The sequence below is a fragment of the Bacillus rossius genome, chromosome 1, assembly GCF_032445375.1.
Source record: "Bacillus rossius redtenbacheri isolate Brsri chromosome 1, Brsri_v3, whole genome shotgun sequence".
NCBI lineage: Eukaryota > Metazoa > Arthropoda > Insecta > Phasmatodea > Bacillidae > Bacillus > Bacillus rossius.
Genome location: NC_086330.1, coordinates 8,477,931 through 8,505,206, shown reverse-complemented (window position 1 = coordinate 8,505,206; position 27,276 = coordinate 8,477,931). Strand labels below are relative to the sequence as shown.

At 34.7% G+C, this 27,276-nt stretch overlaps 2 protein-coding genes across 13 annotated transcripts in view; one reads left to right on the top strand and one right to left on the bottom strand.

The window, feature by feature from the left end:
• Nucleotides 1–20,850, top strand: part of LOC134531782 (serologically defined colon cancer antigen 8 homolog) — a 37,343-nt gene extending 16,493 nt beyond the window's left edge. For 5 of the 12 annotated variants that reach the window (XM_063367697.1, XM_063367705.1, XM_063367732.1 and 2 more), the window contains exons 8-12: nucleotides 1,719–1,957; nucleotides 4,898–5,021; nucleotides 10,652–10,769; nucleotides 15,284–15,383; nucleotides 17,999–20,850. In XM_063367697.1, coding sequence (XP_063223767.1) covers nucleotides 1,719–1,957; nucleotides 4,898–5,021; nucleotides 10,652–10,769; nucleotides 15,284–15,383; nucleotides 17,999–18,880 — 1,463 coding nt within the window. In that variant the 3' untranslated portion in view covers nucleotides 18,881–20,850. Of the gene's footprint in view, nucleotides 1–1,718; nucleotides 1,958–4,897; nucleotides 5,022–10,651; nucleotides 10,770–13,705; nucleotides 13,804–15,283; nucleotides 15,384–15,805; nucleotides 15,889–17,998 lie in introns of those variants that run through there. The other 7 variants (XR_010075088.1, XR_010075087.1, XM_063367741.1 and 4 more) reach the window with 7 other exon arrangements.
• Nucleotides 20,851–25,303: 4,453 nt separating this feature from the next.
• LOC134531828 (tau-tubulin kinase 1-like) overlaps nucleotides 25,304–27,276 on the bottom strand; it is a 62,286-nt gene continuing 60,313 nt past the window's right edge. The window contains exon 14 of the mRNA XM_063367804.1: nucleotides 25,304–27,272. Within this exon, the coding sequence (XP_063223874.1) occupies nucleotides 27,214–27,272 (59 nt within the window). The 3' untranslated portion in view covers nucleotides 25,304–27,213. The remainder of the gene's footprint in view (nucleotides 27,273–27,276) is intronic.

The window sequence follows — 27,276 nt, the reverse complement described above, 5'->3', positions numbered from 1 at the left end:
AGTTTTATCACATTTTTATGGACACGATAACTGCCGTATTTTTTTCTACAAATCACTTCCCAACTGACACACAAAATATATTCGTGGAAAAATCTCGGTCGAGTTTGTTAATGGGCAATATCCAACCGAAGGGGCAGAAATGGGGAAGGTATTTTGTAAAAGAGAAAAATCGGGAAACCCCCGTAACATGTTAAACATTACATCCGTTTGAACATATTATAACTAGTAGGGTAATGGCAAAAACGTTTGTCTTATACATTTTTAATACGACCGACCATTACTGTAAGGGGTGGAAATAACAAGGTATGAAAGTATACTATCAAATCCGTTATAATTTATTGTATAAATCCTAAACTTTATCTAAAACTTAAGCTGAAACAATCATTGATGAAATGAATTATTACCGTAAAAACAGGGTTTGAAATTTAAAAATAAATCAAAACTTTCTTGTGTCAAATAAGTTCAGATTTATTTTAAACCAACTTATTATCTTAAACCTTGGTGCAAAGCAAATTTTTATACAACCACTTTATTAGTGCAAGGGATGAAAAATAGTTTTTGAAATTCAAAAAAATTGAATAATTACCTTAGTTGGCATAATATGTAATTTGTTCTAAGCTATTCAATGCTGGATGCATTGAGTTAAAACATTCATAATATTTTTGCTTCATGGAAAGTGAGAAAATGTTAATCAATCATTTTGTAATATTGAAGCACATAAATATGTTATTTAAATTAAATTCTTAAAATGTTCTAGAATTTTATAGAAGTTTCCAAAATATTTCCAGAAGAAATAGGTACTTCGAAGTTTACCTATGCCTGTAGGCTGTGCCGAAAGGGATTTTTATTACAAACCTATTTAAAACTTTAGAAGTAGTGTACAAAGTGTGCACTTATTGAAACATCACGATGCTGAAAATATTTTTTATCTTAAGGTGCTCAGTAAATTTCTATCAAGGGCATCGCAATTTTGCAACTTCCTGTAAAATACAATGATTACCTACCTTTCCCTGCCTTTTACACAAATAACTATAAATTCATTTCAGTTATATACCACTCTAGATCTGTTATCCCCACTATTTGACTTTTTGATAAGTTTTTGTTTTGTTGCTAAATCAAAGAGAAAATTCTTCACAGAGTTTCACTGTAGTATGTGTGGACCCAAATAGTTAATTTGAGGTATAAATTCTCGTTTGACGTTTTCTTGCATTATGTAACAACCTGTGAAGAAAACTAGAAGCAGCGTCTTCATATTCAACATAAAAAAGTATATGTGCTATTGAGCTTTTGGTAGAGACCTGCAAAATTCGCGGATTCATTCGGCGATAGGCTAGAAGTCAAACACATACATATACCTCTTAGATAATTTTTCTATTGGCTCACTGTTCTTCTGGACGAATCTCAACCAGTTGTGAACCCTCGACCAAAGAAGGATCGAATCGCAGACAAACCAGCTGAGACGACTTACAAGTCGGCAGCCAATGAACTTGCGTTATTTGCCCGAGTGTACAGGGGTATGTGCGCAGTCTATCCTGAAGGCCATCGAAACTGCGAATTTGGCAGGTCCCTAGCTATTGGGAATTGAACTTGAAAGCAGAAGGCAAGGCGTGCTGTTTCCAACGGAGACGTGCGTTGGCGGTGAAGCGTGGCCGCTGCTGTGACTGGGAAGTGTGCGGTTGTAGCGGAGAGGGAGGCAGTGTGGGGCGTGGGGGTTGCAGCCGGCCTGCAGAGCGAGGTGATCCAGGCGGCGGCGGAGCGCGGCTCCGTGGAGCAGGAGCTGGCGGCCAGCCGGCTGGCGGCGGAGCGAGTGGAGCGAGACGCGCGCCAGGAGGCGTCGCGCCTGCAGGCGGAGGTGGCGGCGCTGCGCCAGCGCCTGGACCGCGCCGACGCCGACCTGCTGCACAGCCGGCGCGAGAACCTGCGCCTGGCCGAGCAGATCGCCTCGCTGGAGCGGGAGGTGTGTTCGGCCGGTCGAGGGATCGGCAAGTGCTCGGACTCTGAGTAACTCCCCAGTCGAAAATAAATTTGCTGATTTGTGTTCAAGTAAACCATAAATAGTCGAATAGGATAACATCACAAAAAGTCGCACCCTGAGTACAAGACTATCGTAACTCAAAAATCAGTGCAATACTATCACAACTCAGATGCCATAGTCTTGCACATATTCTTATATAATGTTTTCCAGAGTGCAACACTACATTATTTGCCTTAAGTCCCGTAAAAGTAAATATAATATTGCGATAGTCTTGCAGTGCCTAGATAATGATATTTTCCTGCTTATGGTAAAAATATCTCATAAACTCAATTTTTTGAGTTATGATAGTCTTGTACTCAGGGTGCGAAGTGTTTTTTTTTTTTTTTTTATGTAAAGTTTTGTTGAAATTCTGAGTTACTCCCCTACCCGTTAGTTAATTTATGTTCCAGTGTAGGCTGGAGCCACGAAAAATATATATTAAGATTTGATGTGTTTTTTTTTTTTAATACATCTTGTTAAAATAAACTGAAAATATATTTCAGCGCAAGTAAGCTTTGATTTAAAATGTTTTTTTTTTTTTTTGGACATACACCTGGCATTTGTCAAAAAATGTCCAAAATCAATATTGCTCACCGCAAGAACCAGTCAAAGAAAGTAAGTGAGATTCTACATCTGTAGAACAAACAATTTTTGATGTTGACCACAAGTTTGCGTTTTCGGTTGTTACTTAAAATTACACATACCAGAAACAGTAACAAACTTTGTAACAAAAACCCTTTAATAAATGGCTACTAAAGTTTTCATGAGTTCTGTTGGCAAGCAATTTTACTCTTAAGAACATTTTAACAACTCTGCTAACAGTAGCCAGTACCATTTGGACTACTACAATAGAAACAACTGATGTGAGCTTCATTTTTTAAAAAACAAGACTCTTGGCTTATATCCGATTACAAAAAAAAATTCTTATGCATTAAATATTTCTACTCTGGTTGATCTTGAAGCATTTTCTTGGATACTAGCTTTTACTTGACTCAATGAAGAAAATAAATCTCAGGTGCTTAAAAAAAATAGCCAAAAATTCATCCATTAATAAATTTTTTTTATACATAAAATATATACCTCATTTTTTATACTACAAATCATCTATCTCAATGTGATGTGATGTGTAATTTGGAATGTTGTTGCTTGCATCTGTTCTGTCAATATTTACACACAAAGAGAGTTTGGTTGTTCCAAATAACCTTTTAGCCACAGCTTGCAGTGTAGATTTATAATTTAATTTTAATAAATATTTTTATAGTTCAACACAATACAGAACTTACCTTTGTACACTTTTCAAGACAACATTGATGGCTATCTGCAGTCACCTATGTAAAATATTTCATTATTTCCTCATGATAATTACATGCTGGTGTACTAAAACTAGACTATAAAAGTGTAAAAATCTTACAATAATAGAAATTGGAAGTGAACATTAGCAGGACCTCTCCCATTGATACTACTGCTGTTCGCTAAAGCCCTTACAATGACAGAGGAAATTCTTAGAGACTCATAATTAAGTGGATTTAGTACACATTGATTGTTGATTGACCTTCTAATATGCTGTTTATTTTTTTTTTGTTAAGTTTTTGTATAAAACTTTCTATAGTAATTAATCAGCCTTTTAATATTTTTACAATGATAATCTCTACAATCAAACATTTTCTGTAACACATTTGTAAAAACATTTTTAACTAAAGTAATCTTGATCATATGCCGTCTATCAGAGTAAATTTAAGCTGAAAAAATTAGGTTCGTTTGCTCTTCCGAAAAATTGTACTAAAGGGTGTTACCCTTGTTGTGTAGGTAGGTATACTGCCTGGGGTTCTAAACGTTAATTTTGTTCCCAAACATTCATTATTTTTATCTATAGTCAAACACTGGTGGTTTGTTCTTTAAACCATGTAAAGTGAAGCTCACTGAAACATTGGAAGGAAGTTTATAATTGAGTTCTATGACATCGCTCAAAGGCAATCCAAGTGTGAAATCTTTCAAGTTTTATGTCCGAAATCTGATAAGTTTTAGGATTACTTATGTTGAAGCATCTTTGCTTGTGAAATTTGTTATTTAAACTAAAAAAAAAATTCAAAGCAGTCATGAGGACTGCTGACAGAAGTGAAAACTTAAAACTATAAACAAACGGTTTTTATTTTTGGATAACCAAATTAATTGTTTGATCTTACATTAAAATTTGTAAATCAAAGTAACTATTATTAATATTAATACTATAACTAAGAAAATACAAATATTATTTGAAATAAGAAATACTAACGTTGTAAAATATAATTGTGTAACATAAGAAAAATTTTTTTGATAAAATCAGAGATGTTTTCACAATTTTTAGGAAAAAATATTATCACACAACAAATTTGTTTTATCAAGTTATTAAAATAACTCCTAAATTACAATAAAATATGTATTGCATAGTAATTGTAGGTACCAATTAATATAAAAACATTGATGTTCTTAATTTTTAGGTTATATTGCTACAAAGACTAAGTTTTCTTTGTTATTCAAACTATATATCTATTTGAGAATATCAATATATTTTATACTCACTTTTTACTGCACAGTAATAGTATACTTAAGATTTAAAATATAAATTGAACAAAAACACAATTTCAACACTAATAGGAACAGATATAGTGTTATCATTAACACGTCATGTGACCATGTCGATGACGACTTACATGAATTTGCTCCCTATCCAAACCTTCCTATAGAAGTTTTCACTTAAAAAAAAATAATACATTTAACATGTGTATTGTAGTTTATTATGAGTTTGGTGATCTGATTTCACCAGTATTATAACTAGTGATAATTTAATGTTCTTACCATTGAACCAAAGGTTTTTATACTGCATTGTGTTTATGTGACGAGCAGCTAAACCTTGCCAGGATGATGCGCGAGAGTTCGGAGAAAACTGCGGAGTCTCCTGCGAAACAAAAGTCTGGCGCGCGAGACAAAGACTTGTCGTCGGTGATCATGGACATGGACGCTAAACATGGTGAGTGTCGGTGTGGCGCAGTTGCAAACTTGTGTCGGTGAATCGTAGAAGACTTGCATGCGATGTTGTACATCATGGCATACCTTGATATTACACGGATGTGTGATATGTACGGACAAGGTTATACAGTGGATTGCGATAAAACCAATATAACATTGAAAAGCATGTCAAAACACCGAAATGCATATAGCACCAAAATGAAATTTACATCATGAAATTAAGTAGCATGTAACAAAAATAATTTTTTAATGTTTGATATTTAAGAAATGTTTTATTGTTTATCTCATATTCAATAAATTTTAAACCATAAATACTCTCTATTTTAATTTTATTGTTCTGAAAGTATCTGTTTTAGACCAATTTATTAAAAACTATTTTATTGTAAAAATGCAGCGCTAAAATTTTACTCCTATTTTGGTGGAGTAAGTTTAAAAAACAGCTTTTATAGAAATAAAAACAATATATCTGTAATCCTCTGTTTTAAAAACAAAATTGTACTAAAAATAAAACCCTAAAATCTTGTCTCTAGTAATAAGTCTGTCAATCCTATTCCTAGTTTTCACCAGATTTTTAAGTTTTTGTGTATCACATTTACATCAGCACATTATGAACTGAGATTGTTAACTTGAGTAAAATTTGATCACTTAAACATATTTATGTTATATTGGGTTTTTATAATTTTTAATGTTGTATTAAATTGTTAGTGTTTACCACTTAATTTTTTTCACAATGTGCAGTGTCATAGCTGTTCATATTTCACTGCAGTAAAATTATAAGCAGGTCAGATTTAGTCTCAAAGTAGAGACCTGAAAAAAAGCAAACTATTTTTTCCTAAAGTCTGTTTTTTCTACAAAATTAACACTACAAAAATTGTTTTTATTTTATGTATGCTTTTTTTTTTCAAGACTTAGAAAATCAAAATAACTGCACAGAAATTATATTTGGTAAATGTCTTATCTTACACTTTTAATGTTTTAATACTAAAGGTGCAGGGAAAATTCTGTCAAATTTTGTACTAGTCATCAAAAGACAGCATAGTGAACTCTTAAACATTGGCTTCTTTCTGGTTTGTGTTGCATTTAGAAGACCATTTCTGGTGCCACTTTTGTCAATTCGAGTGATTGACACTAACACTGCTTCATTTAACAGCAAATGGAAGATATGAATAAAAAATTTTGAGTTATGCGATTGAAGAAGAAAAGTCATAGTTCAGATATCAAGCATATAAGACAAATTAGATACAAAATTATAAGCATAGCTTAATCTTTATTACATACATAGCAATAGGATTTCTGAAATTAAGAATTGAATAAAAGTTATCTTAACATAAAAAAAAAATTAGTAATGAGTTTTTTTGCTAGAATAGTAACAAAAGTTAGTTACAAAGTATGGACAAATAAAGTTACTTTCATGTTCGTGTAGCAGAATACCTAAATGAATATAGACGAATAGATACTAAAGCTTCTAGTACTCTTCGCTTTCAAAAATTTAGGTTTTTAATCTTCACTGTGTAATCGTGGCCTTAACTCACATTTCCTTTCGTCAAACTAAATGCGACGAGAAGTTTGGCGGGCGTTGTTCATTCCTGGTGCAACTCTGCAGATACGCTGCAAGAGGCAGTCAGGAGAGTCTCCCCTAAGTGCTAGCCGTCCGCTTGTATGTGGCTCGCGCGAAGGGGGAGACGGCCAGAACACGGGAGGGGAGTGGAGTAGAAGTGGAGTTGCGAGGAAGGGAGTGACCAGAAGCTTCGAGAGGGGGCGGAGCGTATCGAGTGGAGGTGTAAGGGGGAACAGATGTGTAAAGAGCGAGAGGGAGGAGATGTGGCGCAAGTGTGAAAGCAACAAAGCCAAGATTGACTCAATTAAATTAGCAACAAGTTTTAGGTATTCTATGCTCTTTTTTCTTTACGATACACTGTTTTCAAGATTCTGTTGACAAGAAAATCATGAAAAAGAATCATTCCTAAAATGAGAACCTATTAGTGTTGGAATTAATATAATATAGTATATATATTAAAATCATGTTTCAACCTTAAAGCATCATAAATCACTTTATTTTTTGAGTTCCTGGTGATCACAAATTTTTCAGGGCTCTACTAATGTCATGTATATCTAGTTACGTTGGTTTAAAGAAGCTTAATAATTATAAATGAATTGGATGACTAACTCTTATAGTATTAATTAACCTCATACAATATAAAATAATAACTAAAAAATGAATTGAGAACATTTTGAATATCTGTGTGTTTTCATTAATGAAATAGTCCAATGCCATGGTCCAAAAGCAAATTTATAATGAGATAATGATTTATGTTGTTGTTAAAGTAAGCATCTTAGTACGTAGTTTGTTTGCAAATAAAGTTCAAAGTTAATTAAAATGCATATTTGGTTTGTCGCTTCATCATTCAAAAAGTTATTTCTTTCTTTTATTTTTTTAATTCTTTTGTTTTATGGTTTCTAAATTTAGTCATTTCCTAACATTTTTATCAGTGCATCATCTGAAAGATTGCTTTTCTATATGTTACTTTAGAAACTAAGGGTATTTGAAAATCTGGTAAATTTGAATGATATTGATCAACAAATGAAATTTTGTTCTAGCTTGGAAAAAATTAAAAAACTCTGTAAGAATTTTCCTTTCAAATGTTTTATTGTTTAGTAAGCATGAATAATTTGGTACACAAGAATATACGAGTATTTTGAAGCTTTAATGTTTTCCCGATTAACATACATAAATATTTTGGTAATTTCAAAATTTTCTTAACAATTTTTATTGTAGTTTTATGTTGTATTATTTTATAGTAATTTAGAATATGATTTGTGTAATAATATTCAAGCATTTATTTTGATATCCTAGTGTCAATTTCAGTATAAAGAAGAATATTATAATTTTATCATGTAAAAGAGTTTTAAATTTAACTTCCAAAAGGAAACAATTTCAAGAATAAGAAAAATAAAATAAAAACAGGACATACCTAGTCATATTATTATAAGTAGAGGTATGTTAATTTGAAATTCATTTTTTAGTATTTTGCATCTGAAATTAAGCATTTTGTAGCTTTCGAATTAAAAAAAAAATATTGCACATTTGAGCACACTTCTTTTTCGGATATTTGATTTCTTTTGCACTCGCTCAGATAGTTATTTTACATCTTCCTATCTTAATTCACAACTTTTCTTATAGTGAACATTGGTCATTTGGCTACTCACAATAAATACTAAATACAAGTGAGGCTAGCAACATTGCCAATGTTTTGGAATACACACTGCATCGAAAACATTTTTGGTGTAGTTTTAGCTTTACTAGAAAATACTAGTGAAGCTCGTGTACAAGAAAATAGTTGTGTGAAAAAAAACTTAAAATATTGATTAAAGAAACATAATACATGTTTGCTATCTTGATTGGTATGGTCAGGCAATACATCGTTGTTGATTATCGGAAAACTGTGTTCATCTGCAAGGTATTGTCAACTGTTAACTCATCGTTTATGATTAGCATGAAAAAAATTTAGAACAACGTTCCATCCTATCTGAAGTTTAATTTATTTCTTATTAATTTAATTTATTGTAATTGATTTATAGTTTTCACAAAACGAAGTATGCTGGAGAAAAAATTTACTAAAATCCTTCCTTTTTGTAAAATATCTTTAAATATCTATGTATTTGCCTAGTTTCAAAATTTAGCATGTATAATAGTATTTAATAAATTATTTAGAATTTATATAATTTTTTTTTTATTCCTCTATTTTATACTCATAAGTCTATCTAAAATACAAGGCAGTCTTTAAATAAGAGGTGCCTTAAATGTAACTTATTTTGAATGTAAGACCTTGAATATAAGACTACCTCAAATTCAAGGTATTTAGAATTTGTGCAAGGCATTTAAAAATATTTCCCAATATGAAACATAAGGGTACATAAAATAGAGGACAAATTTAAGCACAAAAACCATATGTAAAATAAAAATGTTAAGAATATTTCATTATTTATGGAATTAAGCTCTTATAACATAAAAGAGCATGAATATTCTTTAACTAGAATTTAAGGTAATTTTTAACACTATAAGCTAAGTTGTAATTTGGTATATAAAAATCAAAAATCTATAATTGTGTGTGAAACACAATATCAATATTCCTTCACTTACAACCCTTTGCTTTTAACCACCTCACAAGAAGACCAGCATACCTGCAAAGACACCCGGGCCATCTCGAAATGCCGTAACGACAGGATTGGCTAGTGCTCTCTTGTGTTCTCACAACCTTGTCTGTCGTCATGGCCTCTCCAGATGTTTGCTGTTTGCAACCTCCTAGGCTGTGGTTAGGGTGTGTTGGACGTCAGCTGCAGACACTTCCATATGCGCTTTGCGCCAAAACAGTGTGTGTCAGGTAGTTAGAACAGGAGGGGCGTTTTCACTATTTTGATTATTCGTCTCGATAAAATAGCATCAGATATCTATAGAATCGCAAGGGATACCTGTTATGTGAAATTAAAAGGTGTCACTCCTTCCCTTTTGAAGAATGTCAAATATTATTACAAATTTGTTAATAGAGGAAGAACTCCATAGCATAAAACATCATCCATGGAAGTGTAGTTTCATAAAAAAATAGCTTTTTATGTTTTGCCCTATACCATTGCTGAATATGGTTTTCAAGGGTAACTATAACCCTTAGGTTGTAAAAGGCTTTATAAACTTTATCCAGGGCTATCTTCACAATTTATAACTTTCCGAAATATTTTAAGTGTGTTTCCAATCAACCTGTACGTAAAATGTTTTTGTAATTTTGTGGAAATGCATAGAAACAAGTTGAAATTCATCAAAGCAATTTGCTTGTCATTTTGTTACTTTCTAGTAGTTACCGCAATTAAATAAAGATTTTTTTTACAAATAGTTATAGTGCATGCTTCTGTTCTGGACACAATAAATGCACGTTGGTATGTACTTTGGAATGCTTGTTCAATGTCTACAAGTTAGTATGTTTAGTTTTGCTTTCGTTAAATTAAATTTCAGAGACTATTTTGTTCTGCAAATATTTATGTAAGATAGTAATTTTTGTTTTGTTTTGTAGATTAAGTATTACATATATGAATCCTTTTGCAAGTATGAATCATCTATAGCAGGGCCATTCATATAGCAGACTACCAAGCCTCTCAGATAGGCCAGCTGTTTAAAGCTGTCACTGGAGAACATTTGTATTTACCTGCAAACAGTGCAGATGCTGTCGATAAATGACAACTGGATGGATGTAGATCTGAAAAATAAATAGCAAAGTGCACCAGATTTGTCTTTTAATTTATTAATCTTTTAAACTTGGTAAAATTGAAAAATTTCAAACATTAATACCATGTATTATGGCCTGCAAAAAAAATTTTTTTTTTTAATACTCTGTGACTAAGTGAACAGCCCTGGTTAGAGATGTTAAACTGATTTATTTTGTTTAGTTGATATTGTTTTGATGTTTTTGGTGTAAATACTGTACATAGAACAATGTTTAGTAATTGCTTCCCCTCACAGTTATTTTTGATACACAAGTTATCTGTGGCTTGGCTTTCTGGAGGCTTGCTAACTAAGTTTAACTATATCTTTCACAAGTAAATCTGAGAATAAGATTTTTTCTCATTTTAATCCATTTTCAGTCCAAACTGTTGCCGAACTAGAGAGCATGATTCAGTCCCAGAACCAAGTCATGGAAAAACTGAAAGACGAGTGTCATTTGCTCACACAGAAGCTGGAAGAAGCGTCCTTGCGACACAAGTAAGCACCATTTATCCTCGGCATTCTTACACACACTTTATTTTCAGCACAGAGCCTGTGTGTTTCATGACAGTGAACTTCTACGCAATGCAGTGTTTTGAGTGATTTTTTCGTTGCACGTCCTTTTTTGTTGCATGTTTGTAGTTTTTTTTATTTTGTGCTTAGTATTGAGAATAACACAATTTGGTTCATTGCCAATTTCATTTAGTATTGCATCTATCTCAGGCATGTTTTCTTGCTGATATGACACTGGCTACTGAAATCCACTTTTTTTTTTAGAATTTGGAAACTCCAAAATGTACTAACCTATTTTTTCAAGCCTTATGGGTTTTATTATTATTTCTATATTACATTTTTTTTTAATTTCAAGAAACAGTTTATTCAGGTGTTATTTTTTCCTTCGAATAGGTATAAATAGATTTGGTTCTATTCTTATTGGTAGTTTATCTAACGGCTCTCCAGTTTGTGTTAGTGATTCTTCATGTGCAAATATCTCTGTCATGCCGTAAAATTTTGCCTATAAATCCATAAATCCTTTTTGTAGTCTTATGTAAGTCACTCTCTTTGGTGATGGTTCTTCTGTGTAATGATATATATGTGAACATAGTGAAGCACTGCTAAAATCATTTTCTTGTGAAATGACGGAGAACGAAAAAAGTCAAGGCTAGGTTTCTCTGATTCTCAGTGTTGCGTAGAGACTTAAGATGGTGGGACCTACCTTCCTCTATTACCACTTCCCTTCCCCTTTCCATTTGATACATTCCTCTGGTTTTGTCTGTGTGCAAACGCATGCAAAGGAAATGTTTGTTGTTCTGGAGGAATGACGAGTGCCTGCTGTGGAAGTGTTGAGTTGTTCTCAGTGTGTGGTACCTGCACGGGCGTAGCGTAGACACGCTCAGCGCACTCTGTCTAACTCGGCTGCACGTGAGCAATGTTACACCTCACTGAGGGAGCATCAGAGCATGCTAGAGGCACCTCTCAACCACGACATTGTTCAGAATGTGACGGTTTCACACCACACCGCAAAACAGATTGGCTGCAAATACATCTGCTATTTCAAATGAACTGAGTTTTTATATATATATATATATATCCGGAAAAATTTGGATTTGAAAGCGCAAAATGGTACTATTTAAGGTGTTTCTGAACAAAAACATTAAATACACAGATGTAAAAATTTTAACATTTTTTATGACGAACTATGGCTTTGAACGTTATAATCACCAGAAAAACTACTAAACTCTTTACAGTTTTAAGCTTTGTTGAGCCATAAAGTAAATTGCACAAACTGTTTGCACGGAATTCATGCTGGTGGCTTTGAAAATCCGTACAAATAAATGCTATAAAAACATTCTCAAATGTCAAGTTTTGAAATCAACAAATCAAGGGAGTTTTTGTAACATTCCTTAAATATGTAAAATATTAAAATAATAAAAATACACAAATAAGAGTGGGCAAAAGCTTTAACTTTTGGAATACAACAAAAATGTTTTGTCGGCGACTGAATATAAGTCATCGAGTAAGCCTATCCTTTTAACTAACTAAACTCTCTCTCTTTTTTTAAATAAACCCTGGCGGACGGCGGCTATTATTCCGTGCGCCTGCCGAGTGGAGTGAACATTGGACACCGAGCGCGCATTCTATGTAATTCGAGGAGAACTAGGAGAAGTATTTACATTTCAGAAGTTTCGTAGCCGCGGCCTGCGTGTACAACACAAGTAATTGCAACTGGCTTGTTTCCGTGTGTATAGTTGTTTCGATTGATAATTGATATACTGATAGTGTTATGAGCACATATCTGTAACTCGACACGATTGGAAAACATATTTTTTTGGAAATAATACGGATTTTTGTATGTATTATTTCTGCTTCTAAAAAACCAAATAACGTTAACCCTAATGGTGGTGCCAAGGCACCTGTGGCACCTACCGTGCGCACGCTTATGCATATACATATATATAAAGTGCAGAGTAGCACAAAGGTAAAACAGCTTTTAGTTGCTGGCTTAGCACTAGAGGGTGTGGTTTTTTTCCTGTCATGTCATGGTTTAAAACCTCAGGAGCATTTGTAACCATTGGTACAGATACTATTGTATTACTACAGTACAGTACAAGCACTATTTTTAATTGTTATTATTTTTATTTTTTCATTTTTATTTTTAACATGCCTACTAACAGATACAAAATTTTTCATGTAGGCACAACACAGAAGGAGACTTACTAAGGACAAATATAATAATAAACGACAAGACGAGCAGTAGTAAACTAGTAAACAAAACTATACCTGATGCGGGCACTACACACAAGGCACACACTACCACATGTAAGCACCAACCACTAAGTATTTAAACTTGTTCACCAGAAGTTCTTCAGCATTCTGTGTAACTGTGCACTAAGGTAAACACACAAACACAAGTACTACTGCAGTACAACCATGATGGTACTACTTCACTACTGTGGAGCAAGGTATCGCAGTGGTAAGACACTGGACTCACGTTCCAGAGGACTCAGTTTCAAATCCCTGTCTGGTCATCTCGGGGGTTTAAAACAATAGTTGAAGTTTATACAGGTTTTGTTTATTACAGTTGTGTCTCAAATTTGTTTTTTGGCCATGGCAGCAGTTAGATCATAAAGTTACGATGTTAAAAATTATGTTCAAAATGTCACAATGAAAATGTTAAATAAAAATGACTGGTTGGATACATTTTAGAAGGGAATAGATAAAATATTTTATTCCCCCTTAATTAAGTTCTGTTGAGATTTATTAAAATCATTATAAATTAAAATGATTATAATTGGTAGAAGTGTGTACGAGTGTTTGTGGAAGGATGGCAGCGTGTGGGTGTCTCGTTAGCCAAGTAGAGGGAGGAGGGGTGTAGTTAGCCACTTGCTGTGCTGAGGCTGCCGGAGTCTGAGTTGTCCTTCCCCCCCCCACAGCAGCGAGCGGCCATCTTGCCGACTGGCCACAGCCGGCGCCTAAGCCAGAGCAAGTCAAAGTAGATGTTTCAGTAAAAGTGTCTCCCAAGCAGCGTAAGGTCAGTCAGATACTTTATAAAACTACTCAAACTGTGACGTTTTGCCTGTTTGTATTTGTTAAAAAAAAAAATGTTTTTTTTTTTTTTAAGTTTTTGTCAATTGTAGCATTTTGAAGACTCTATTGTGACATGTAGACTGTTATGACTGTAATATTTTACAAGTAACAAATTCAGTTATTGTTTATTAATTTTTTACAGGGATAGATAGCATTTCGAATGCAATGACTGTGAGTGTGAAATCATTAAAACTTCGTCTCTTCCTGCTGGTATTTGGTATGCACAGTTGCGGACATTTATATTCAGTGTTAACTGGACATGCATGTTCCTTGTTTCCCTGGGGATGTGAGGGAACCGTTGGTGTCTTTACTTTCAGGGTTCAGTGAACACATGATAAGTAAAACTTTGCATTTTACATTAGTTTAATTTCCCCTGAGATGGCGTATTTCTTTTCCTTGAGCAATGGAGGTCTACTGTTTAACAGTGCCTTATTTTGAATTAATCATACAAGCAACAAATACTTATGCAAAAAACTCAAGTACAACTTTAAAAACTTTGGAAGGATTTGACGAGGGGTTTTGCTGACTTATGCAAGCTTTCGTGCACGATTCAAGCTTCCTTTACATAGTAACAAATAACGGGCATCAATTCCACTTTTTTCGCAATGCCCATTTGCCATTCTCTTTTTCCCATACATTTTCCATGCTTTATTTTTGACATTTCATCAACAGGAGCTGAGAAACTATAAATTAATTTTCAATAATAATAATAATTTCCATGTTATTACTAACCACTTTTAAAATATAACTCAGTTTTTGCTGGCAACATTTTCCTTGAACAGGTTACTACAATTTTGAAAGGAGGTACAGCACAAGATGTCATGAAAAATGAATTTGGATTTTTTTCTCTGTTCCATAATGTTTAAATTGTAATTTAATTGAATGACACAGGAATGTTTAAAGAATCTGTTTCATTAACAGAATCTTTTGTAATACATATTTAACTCATAATATTTTGTATTATGTTTCATTTGTAGTCAAAGCCAAAAGTCATGTAAAATTATTGCATTGGGTGGCATAGAATGAACTTGTGTATCACATTTAGATTTGTCTGTCCATTAGTCATATTAAGTGTTCTCCAGCTCATTTTGTTTCTTTCAAATGAAATGTTACTGGTCATGAGAATCAAAATGACTTATGAATTTTGTGGCATCATATGTACATATTTTAGTGTGGTAGTTACTATTGCTGATTGATATTCTAATGTTTATCACGCTAATATTGTTACAAAACTATTTTTACTTAAGTAATCTCACTGTATTTACGCTATACCAAAGCCTTTGAATAAAATACAGAAATTAAGTTGCTGTATTTTGAACGTTAGCTTACATTACGTTGGACTGTGAAAGAAAATAAAGTCTTATGTCATGTGTAACGATGTACTACTTGTGGCAGTGCATTATTTGTTGTGGCTTTCATTGCAGAGAAGAAAGAATGGGCTTGAAACAAGAGAATGCCGGGTTGACTCGCAGACTTGAACAGTTGTGGGAGAATTGCAAGGACGTGTTGAATAGCCATGAACAGGTCAGGTTTATGATGGGAGCAAGCAGGTTGACAAAACATGTGACAGGAATACAACTGTGTATTGTCATGTGGAGGTTGGAAAACTTTTGTTTTTAAACATGTATTCATACTACATTACGACTATTGTTACATTTATTTGTAACTGAATGCAAGGAAAAATTCAATGAAGTCTGTAAAGTGATCAACTACACACTTATGTTTTTGACATCTTAGCATAATTTAAATTTTAACCTTCAACTTTTCCAATTGTATCAGAAAAACTGATCATTTTAAGTCCAATCTAATTTTTTTTGGAAAATTTAATATCGATGAAATATTTCTTTGACCTTCTATCGTAAGGTATTGTTTTGTCAGGATTGCTTGGTCCCGAAGGAAAAAAAACTATGGTGTGTTATTTCTGAGGGTTGAAATTTTTGTTTCAGGGAAGAAATGGCTGGGCTACAAAGTAATGTAGAGTATTTGAATAGTAAACTTGAAGTTTCGTTTGAGGCACAAGAGTGGAAAGGTAAAGAACCGCAGTGCTGTTATCGCACGTAGGCGCATAGCGTTTGCACGAGCCAATCGCAAGCCTCGTAGCACCCGCACACTGCTTCAGCACTGTACCTAACAACCTGCAAGCGGATAAGCCACATTCACCATCTGCCAAGTTGCAACTCCCTTTAAATCTTTTCAGTCGCCGAAAATCATTCTATAAATTGTGTGTTAGTTCAACTTAAATATTTATTAAATTTGTAAAGTTCACTATAAATGTGTTGCTTATATTGTGGGGACAGTTTGAAAAAATATAAATAAATACTAACAATCATTTTAATACCTTAAAAATAAGAATCGTGTTAATTACTTCAAAATAAAATTTACTAAGTGTTAATGTAAAGCTAAAATGCTAGAATTTCAGCAGTAGAAATGGATGAACTTCTGAAATGTTTTACATACAGATATAAAAGTTGGTCTGCTTAATACCTCAAGAACAGGTCTGAAATATTGCAATTAGTCAGTCATAATGCACAAGTTTGGTTTGGTTGTATGAAACGAGTATACTATTGTGGCTGTTAATAACTCCTAGCTTGTAATTCTGAAACACATACACTATATCTGTGTCTAGTGTGATACCAAACACTGCAAACCAGTAACAACTGCTATTAACAAATATTTTGTATTGGTTGTAATATTTTCTAGCAGGGTTTTTTTCTGCGTTAGGTCTACATTACAGCAGCTATCCCATCATTCTACAGTTTCAGTTAGCTTGGTTTTTAATCATGTTTTACTTTGTTACAAAATAATTTGCATCTTTGTGTGGTTTTCATAAGTGTAAAAGTATCATTTTCAGATCTGAATGGCAGGCAACCTTTGACCTTCTACCTTGTTTAAAGTTTTATATATAAGTATAAATTAACAGGCATTAATATGTATGTTTTTGCTTGAAACTAAATTATTTTGGTACTGGCTAGCCATATACATGTGGCATTTACTACTATATGGTTAGTTGATTGGTCTAAACACTAGCTAAGTCAAAAAATACTCATTTGGTTACAATGTATGAGTTAGTTTAACTCTTTATGAAGTATTTCTATCTGACATAAGTGACACAAATGTGTATAACATAGTGTGTGCTGATAACTGTGAACAGTTTTAATAAATCTTATATTTTCTTTAAAATATGTATTAGCTACCAAACTATATCTTCAGTACTCTCAATTTGCAGTTAAAACACCTGTTTAATTTGACACTACACATATCTATTATAGTCTGTAACATAATGTACTAACATTCTAAAATTTAAGACCATGTATCCCAGCCATTTCACATTTGTCTGTATTATGTTAGTGAACAATATGTATCACTAAGTGTTATTTGTTGGAATAGTTCTTAATTTAAAACATTTTTTTTTACATCATACTTCATGCCCGGTCTGCATACTGCATGATGTTGTCAAGGCAAGCTATAGCTGTAGACAATAATGAGATTTAATTCGAATTGAGGCATTTTTCAGTGTGCTGCTTGCTTAGCCAAATGTTACAATCTCAAGCATAAATGCATGAATGATTAATAAAACACGTATAATGACATTATCTTTGAAAGATTTGTGCAATGGGAGTGCATGACTTTATGTAAGCTTTTGGACATACGCCATTGCTAAGCACATGTATGTCTGTAGAAGAAAACTACAAAAAAACACAAATTAAGCAAAAAATTGCTGTTGTCAGGATATAAACACCACACAATACTCCACAACAGGAATATGGTCAACAAACAAAGAAAAACAAAGAAAAATGGACTAACAGAACGAAAAAAAAAAACCCACAAATGATGACAGCCCAAAAATACTGAACCCAAAAAATTTAGCACAACAGTTGAAACGAGACAAAAACACAGCACCAGTTCTGTTAGTCCATTTTTCTTTGTTTGTTGACCATATTCCTGTTGTGGAGTATAGTGTGGTGTTTATATCCTGACAACAGCAATTTTTTGCTTAATTTGTATTTTTGTCATTTGTGTTTTTTTGTAGTTTTCTTCTACAGACATACATGTGCTTAGCTAAGGCGTATGTCCAAAAGCTTACATCAACTCACGTATAATGACATTGTTTAGTAAAAAAAATTTGTTGTTTGTTTCAGGAAACACCTACAGTGGGGATCCAGGCAGCCAGCATGAGCGAGCAGACAACCAGCCACAATATGAAACAGAGTACGCACAACTTGAACATTACGATGACCCCGACCACGGACCCCAGTACGAGACTGACCCAGCAGCACAATACGAACACCCAGGTGAGCAGTCTCATTACGATCAGCAGCCCCCGTACGACGAAACGCAACCCCAGTACGACGAACAGCAACCCCCGTACGACGTACAGCAACCCCCGTACGCCGATCAGCAGCCCCTGTACGACGAAACGCAACCCCAGTACGACGATCAGCAACCCCAGTACGACGAAACGCAACCCCAGTACGAGAGTACCAGGCAGTACGCTGAGCCACTCCAGTACGAACCTCCAAGCCAACTGCAGCACACTTCCCGCACCGACTCCCCCCAGCGACCTTCGCCCAAGCGGCAGTTCGAACCGGTGGCCAAGCAGCAGGACTACCAGGCTGAATACGCATTCCACGGGCAGCAGCAGCCCAAAAGAGTCGAGTCGCCCGGACAGAGACGTCAGCCTCCCGAGTTTGGATCGCCCGGTCGACGGACGGTCCAGTCCCCCGTCCAGCGAACCCTGCGTGCAGAGACCCCCGAGCAGCCCGGGCGAGAGCGACAGCCGCTCCAGTCCCCGGCGGAGCCCCCACGACAGAGACCGCAGCAGGGCCCAGCCGCGCCCGGCCTCCCCCCTCCGTAGACCCGCCCCGCACCCCGACAGCTCGGAGCCCCCTGTGCACGGTCACCCCTGCCTCCTGGCCTGGAGGCCGCATGCGGTGGCCGTCACGCCACTCTCGCTCGAAGATCTGGCTACTGACAGCGAGTCCCGCGACTCGCAGTCTGCACAGCTTTTTGTCTTCAGGTAGCAGCCGTAGCCTGCACGATACGCTTGTTAGTCTGCATTGCCGAGCGGAACTCCACGGTCGCCGCACTATTGTGTTGTTTCTAGCCATTTCAATAAGGGTGACAAACTCTGCTAGTGCAAATTTCCAAATTTTTTAATTCAAGATAGTTTATAGTTTGATTTTAAAATTATGTTTTTATGATTTGATAGGGCAGTGCTCCACAGATAATGCTTACTTCAAATTGAAGGTCAATTATAAGTTACTGTTACATTTATAAATGACCTTAAAATTATTTTAAAAAAAAATAATACTGTTAAATCTTAATTGCAGATCTGAAGGGACCATAATATTTGGCACTTAGTAATAATTTTATCAATACAGTATTTACTAGTATGTAAAACAGTTTTTAAGTTTATAACTATAAAATCATAAAAATATAATTATGCCAGCATGAGTCGATCCTCTTAAACCAAGAAAATTTGTCTAAAACTGATTTGTTATTTGTTAGAAGGTTTTTTTGTGAAGTTGAGGTTGTTAATTTTGGTCTCTTTATATCACTGCCTTGTGGATTGTGAAGTGCAATATGTCGTAAGTATTTATTAGTTGGTTTTTATAGCAATGAAATATTTAATTGCAGTTTCTTGTATTTGTGGTAAGAGATTATATATAAAAATGTAAAAATATTGTGAGGTTAAATATAACTAAGTACTCTGTATTTCCAACTAAGGTAGAAGTTGTTAATTCATTATAGCGATCTGAAAATTTGCATATTTTATATGTGCACATGCATGTGTGTGTGTGCTCTTGCACATTTATCTTAACAAAACATCACAGACTTTAACTTCCTGTGTTTATGTGCGTATACACACGTACATGAAAATACACTCCACAACTAGTTTAAACTATTGCATAATAAATACTCTGTTCAAAATATGAATTTTTAATAAATGCATCACAAAATTACAGCAAAAAATTGCAGACAGAAAAATGTACAATTATAAAATATACATTGGGTACACAGCTTTTTTTCCATTTAATAGTTTTACAAATAGTCATAAAATTAAGTAAAGAGAGCATTACAAAATGTAGTCGTACTAAGTATGCATCTTGACTGACAGCAGTGCAACACTTGGCAATCTCAAAAGACTTTGTGTCAAACCAAATTTGTGCTTTCAAGAAAGCAAGACTATTTTTTTGTCACAACATGTAATATAAACTAAAGTTATTAGACATACAGCATGTTAAATTTCACACAATGATTTTGGTTCTTTATTATATAAATGCAATATTCATTCTCCTGCTACTCACATTTTTCCAAAGAAGAACAATTTTAGCAGAGTAAAATATTTTAGGTTTTAAAAGTGGTGAAAGTAAAAAATTAATGATTGTGTAAAAAAAAAAGTTTTTTCCTATGATAAAGTCAGTTATCTTTCATTTTATAAACAATGTTGAAATAAAATTTTAGCTGTTGTGATATATTTCATTTCTTCTTGTATTAATTCATTCTTTACTTGCACAATTTACCTAGGTTACCTCTTAAACATTGTCTTCAGGCATGAGAGTTCAAATCTAATGTAAATTTTATAATTCTGTTGAAGAGTTTACAAGTATTGATAACACATTTTTGACTTCACTCACCCTGCTACACAAGCATCTAACCTCAAAATTAATCTGTTAGGTCTGCAATTGATGAATTACAAATTGTTGTATTTTGACCCACTGCATCCAACACATCTGTGTGACTTAAAAAATGAAAAATCTTAATACCGTATTTACTCGTGTATAGCGCGCCCTCGTGTATAGTGCGCACCACGATTTTTGCAACAAATTCCAAAGAAAAAAAAATTTGAAATTTTTTTTCCCCATAAATAAATTTTACTAACATTTTGTGGTACCTGATTATTTAAATTGATGTGTGGCGATGCGTCAGGAAAATACTTAAACTCTGCTGTGTAGACGGAAGATAATGAAGCGCTGTATCGTCACAACTGGTACGTGGGCGGGAGGAAGGGTGAGGAAGGGAGGGAGGGAGGCAGGCAGGAATGTGACACGGACGACTAGATGACTCACCGGTAGCAGCTGCGACAAAGCGAAGGAAGTGGTAGGGGGGACTGGTGTCAACATTTTCTCTCTCTCTCTCTCTCTTTTATTTTACTAGCTGTAGAGGGGGAGGTCTAAAAATAAACAAGAGATCTGCGTGCTTGCACGCGCACGTGTGTGTGTGTGTGTGTGTGTGAAAGAGAGAGAGAGAGAGACCAGGTTGCGTGCGTGCGTGTGTGTGAAAGAGAGGCCCTGTTGCTTGTGCGTATGTGTGGTGGCTGGCCAGAAACGTCACCCGTCACCCGGCAGTTAACGACTTCCACTCCTCCCCGCACCAAATTTTTTTTTTTCCGTGTATAGCGCGCATCCTTATTTTTTTCCTTTACTTGAGGGGAAAAAAGGGCGCGCTATACACGAGTATATACGGTAATTGCAGAGTTTATATTTAATTTCTCTTTATTACTCTCTCTCAACCCCTCCCTCCTGACGTGAGCTTTGACACTATTAGTTGTTTCATTGATTTACGTCCAAGAACTTTACTTTTGGGTTAAACCCCAACTGATCATGAGATTTAATTCTGATTCAAATTCGCAATATAATTAATAACACAAGCTGTGGAGGCCACTACACATGAAACATCAACACAACCATGCAAACTGTTCAAAACTAGGTATGTTCAAACAATCACTAAACTAGTGGTTTTTTAAACTTGTATGCAACCTATTTGAGGTGGAAAATGTTGATGTACAAGTATCAAAAAATGGTACTTTTGTCATTTAAAAATAGTGGATTTCATCTTTGACATTAAAAATTAAAATACATACAATATGTAATAAGCACATATCAAGCATAACTACGTTGATCAACTGTTTCAACAATTCTTGGCAAGACACTTAAACTGTGTACATAAAAAAACTATGTAATATACCGTATTCACTCGCGTAATGTCCGCCCTCGCATAATGTCCGCACCCTTTATTTATATATCCTTAAAAGAAAAAATTAAAAATTCACATAATGTCCACACCAGTCGTCTACGGCGGGCCACACAACTTTGGCCACCCCTAAAGGACGCAGTACGAATGGAAAGATGACGGCTCTGTAAACAAAGCCGTGACCTTGAGCTGTCCTTTCTCTCCTGTTCTGAAAGGGTGGGGAAATTCGTTGAACTGAACAAAGCACGGTCAAAGGCCCCACCCGCGTATAAGCCCCCCTCATTTTGTAAACATTTTTGAGAAAAATTTAAAAACGTGTTTTTCTGGATTTATCTGAGGGTAGGGCAGCTTGGCATGCATCAAACAACAAGCCATGTATTGTGAGCGGCGGGAGGTGATTTTGTAAGTGTCCGTTCTCAGTAGGACCGTCGTGAGCCATGCCAGACGTAAGCAGTTAGTCCTATCTCAAACGACATAAAGATAAAGAAAGCTGGTCTAGCGCGCTGCTGCTGTGTTGATGTGGAGTGTTGTCGGAGAAGAAGAGGGGAAGTGGGTCAAGGATTCTAACACTCCTTTGTCTGGTTGGCTGGCTAGCTGGCAGGAGGGAGGTTAAGCCACGCCTCTGCCTCTCTCCCCTCCTGCCACAGCGCTGCCTCTGCCTCTGCCCCCGTTCTCCCCCCTGCGGAGTCGTTGCCTCTCTCTTCCTCTTGCCGCGTCGCTGCCTCCCCCACCCTTCCTCATTAGAACAAAGACGCACGACTTGAATAGAACACAAAATTTTGTATTTTTGTATTTTTCCTCGCATAATGTCCGCACCCCATTTTTTGGGCCAAAAATGTGGTCAAATTACTGCGGACATTACGCGAGCGATTACGGTAATAGTAAGTTAAATTAAAAATGCAACTTAAATGGTGAATACTCAAATGTTCCTTAGTTTACAAGATAGTTATAAGTATGAACATATAAAGTACAGCTTAATATTATTATTTTTAAATTCAATGTCTTGAGAGTTTTCCTTTTTGAAGTATAGAGCACTAATAAATAAAATGACTCAAGACCAAAATCATTATACTAATATTTTTCTTTCTGATGTTTCTCTGTACACCTATAGCCATGTCTGTATGGTATCAACTATAGATTGCTATTATTTAGTTTACTTTGAAAAACAATACGTAGTGACTAAGTGAATTTTTTACTTAGAATATAATATTTAATTAACTAAAGATTTATGAAATAAATTCTATATTTTAAAGGACAAAATGAGGTATTAAGAGTTAAATTTAGCTGCATTTTGTGTTAAGCCTTGCATTTTAGTGCTTCGCAATGTATTGAGTTCAATTTCAGTGTTTGGCTGTGAATCAAAGGTGGACGGGTTCCCGATACTCAGGATAAAAGTCAATAAAGATATTCCCGAACATCGGAAAAAAAATTTCCTCCCATGCATTAAATCTTTGGAATAAAAAATTTTAATTGTAAAAATTTCTGACAAACTAAATCTACATCACGTAACAAACCACAACTTTGCAAATGTATTGACCAGAAAAGCAAAAAGATATCACCAAAAACACATATCTGCGAAACGTAATTCAACCCTTGTTCATAAATGCTGTTAAAAATAAAAACTCAAGGCTAAAAGCACTCCAATGTGATCAAATATATTTTTTATATATATATATTTTTTCTTCTGGCGAACGTAACCATCTATACCATTTTGTTAGGTTGTGTTTGAAAATGAACTTCAGCAATGAAAAATGTTGCCAAACAACAGAAAACTCAATTTTTAAGAAACAAAAAGACGCCATTTCTGTTACAAACATTAAAGGCATAAATATAAGTTTCTTTCAGAAACATCAAAGCGGTTTTAAGTTTTTACAGTTAGTCATCTTATATGTTCAAAAGTAAATTACGGGAAATGCATAGGGAATAATATGTTTATTTTTATTTCCATTATGTGTTACTTATGCCATCATGTATCAATACTGTATTTGCTCGCGTAAAGGCCCCGCCCGCATATACGCCCCCCCCCCCCCCCCCCCCCCCTCTTCCTTTTTTGTAAACATTTTTGAGAAAAAATTTCAAAACGTGTTTTTCTGGGTTTATCTGAGGGCAGGGCATCTTGGCATGCATCAAACAACAAGCCATGTATTGTGAGCAGTGGGAGGTGATTTTGTAAGCGGCGGTGATACAGAGACTGGTATTATAGTTTGTCCACTCTCAGTAGGACTGTCGTGAGGCGTGACAGACGTGCAGTTAGTCGTATCTCAAACGACATAAAGATAAAGAAAACTGGACTCGCGGGCTTGTGTTGATGTGCAGTGTTGTCGGAGAAGAAGAGGGGAAGTAGAGGGGAAGTGAAGGAGGAAGGGAAGTGGGTGGAGCTGGTATTTCTAACACTCCTTTGTCTGGTTGGCTGGCTAGCTGGCAGGAGGGAGGTTAAGCCACGCCTCTGCCTCTCTCTCCCTCCTGCCGCGTCGCTGCCTCCCCCACCCAGCTGTTTCATTTAATCAAAATTTAATTGGTGTTTAAATAAGTTGTGGCGGTATTTCATTTTGCTTTTATTAAATGTTAGTTTTTCATACCTGAAAAAAAAAGAAAAATCTATTTTTTCCTCCAAATTTGGAAAAAAAAAAAAGGGGGGGGGGGGCTTTACGCGAGTAAATACTGTATTTTTTTGTGAACTAGAAATCATTTGCACTACTAATGGTTTATGGGATGGATGAGATGTTTTTGAGAGACATGTTAATGGAAAATATTTTTTTCTGTATACCAAGTTCAGTGACAATTACAATGCTGTTGCTCCCGATCCCCGACATCCAATATCTTTCCCGACCAATTGGTGTCCCGAAGTAAAAATGCTATTCCTCTCCACCTCTACTGTGTATAGACTTTACATTCGTTATTTTGATTTTTATCGCTATTCACCACACAATCTTGCTTCTAATTATGGTATAATTGCACTTTTATATCCTTTCGCACTTCCATGCTTTCTCACTCACTATATGCTATACACTCTGCTGTACACTTGTATAATTGCACACTTGTATGTGTGTTTCAAATAATTGTGTTCTCTAAAAATTCAATAAGTTCCTATTCCTCCATCTGTTAAGTTCAACTTCAAACACATATGGCAACCATGCACTATTAACTTTTGCAGAGATAACAAATGTGCCAAATAACTCACACCAACATATTTAATAATAATAATAATAATAATAATAATATTTTTTTCCCTCAAGTCCTATGACATCACCGTGTCGTTACATTTAATATAAAATATAATCAAGATATGAGTAGATGCTTTCTATACAATCGCTAATGGGAACAAAGTTGTGGGGGGGGGGGGGGGGAGAGAGAGAGAGAGAGAGAGAGAGAGAGAGAGAGAGAGAGAGAGAGAGAGAGAGAGAGAGATAATGGAATATGTTCAAATTATAAATATGTTGAATTTCAGTATAACTGAAGAACCAAAACCATTGAGTTATAAAAATATATAATACCTAATTAAACTAGCTGAAAAGTCACTATCACAAAAACTATATGCAAATGTAGTATAACAAAATCATATGAACATTTCCAAACATGATGCAACCAGTAGTGCTAATTACATAAATGGAATTAATCAAATTTCTACATTCTTGATCTGTAAAAAAAATGTACATAAACATCAAAAATTTATCTAGGATGTCTTTTTCCACTATGTAGATAATACTGGCATAATCAGTCACTTTTCTATACACGTACAACTATGTCTATAGTGGTCAGAAAATACTTTCATGCCACACATGAACACAATACATACGTTAATATGACAGCTATTTACTGCATGCCAAAGTATTGCACTTGAAAGAATTTACAGTAATTATTCTATAAAAGAATTTACAGTAATTATTCTATAGAAAATTACAGGTGTCACATAAAACACCCATTTATAGTTACAGACATTACGTTACATGTAATGGATATAACAAACATATGCTTGCCATCAGGGGCATATCCAAGCTGAAATCCTGGTGTTATACATCTTTACGTCTTTCATTCTGGCTACCAATAACAATACCTTATATTACTGGTATGTTTGGGTCAAAATTAATACTGCGTAGCAGCCCCTTTTGTTTAATAATTTATATAATAAATAATGTTTGCATTCGCTTGGCAAAGAAAGATTCTGGCTACACTCCTAGAACCAACAATAATTGTTTCGGCCAGGCCATACATTCCCGCTAGCCACAATAATACTTATAAGAACACAATAATCACTGTACAGTCAAACTTGTTTGATTAGAACCTGCAGGGACTTAGAAATTATTTCAAACTGAGAAAAAATTTTAATCAAAAAATTTATAATTTCTGTCATTAATTTAAGGGGAAATTTCAAAACCATATTTGCCCCTACAGAAGTGTTATTCAATCCTCACTAAGCTTGCAGACACTGCAGCGCTCATTCTTGAAAAGTTAGAATTTTATCTGGAGTACACTTGAAAAACATTTCCATCGCATCCGAGCTAAGAATGTCCTGAAACTAAACATGAACGTACCGTCAAACTATCACATTGCTGCAAATTCTCTTGTTGTCATCTTGCGCTTGGTCTTTTGTCACCCAGTACTCACTTCATTTACGTTTCCTGGTCTACCGATCCTGATATACCCACTTAAACACACAGCCTTTCCCTTCCGTATATTCGAGTGTTATTTTTCTGTGCTTTCTTACTAAAATTTTCTTGCTTTTTTTTTTTTTTTTTTTGGTAAGTAGACAGAGAAATTAATTTCCAAAAACCTGCATGCATTTACAAAAATTATTTCATTCTGTTATGCACTTCTTCTATGAAGGCATTTTTCTCTGGTAGTATTGCACACTCAGGTGTAGATAGTGACAGGAGACGAATAAAACAATAATAATAATAATTATGATGTTATACATAAATTTTTTTAACATAAGCTAAATAGAATATTAAAGAAACAAGCAGAAAGTTTTGAATCATCAACAATTTTAAAAATAAATAAGTTTGCACTAAATAGTTTCTACCATACTTATTTCAGATTTTTTTACTTTGAATTAATTTTTATGACATAATACCAAATAAAATTTTAAAAATTTAAGAAATGTTTTTTTTTGTTTAATAGTCAGACATTTTATGATTTTTAGATCTGCTACCAAGAATTTTCTACCTTTGTTTTCTGCAGAAAGGCACACAAATGTACACCTCATTCAAGAAGTTACATATATGATAAATCAGCTGCATTGTGACTATAGGGATATGAACGTATCGTAAGTTAAATTTCGACTGATGACTTGGTGACATAAAAATATAGTGTCACACATCTGTTAAGTCAGCATAACACTTGGCATTCTTGAATACTTACTCCGGTATATCATTGACGTATCTCAGTATTCGTCAACTTCAACCTCAAATTCTTCTTCTTCAAACAGGACTTCATCCAGCACTGA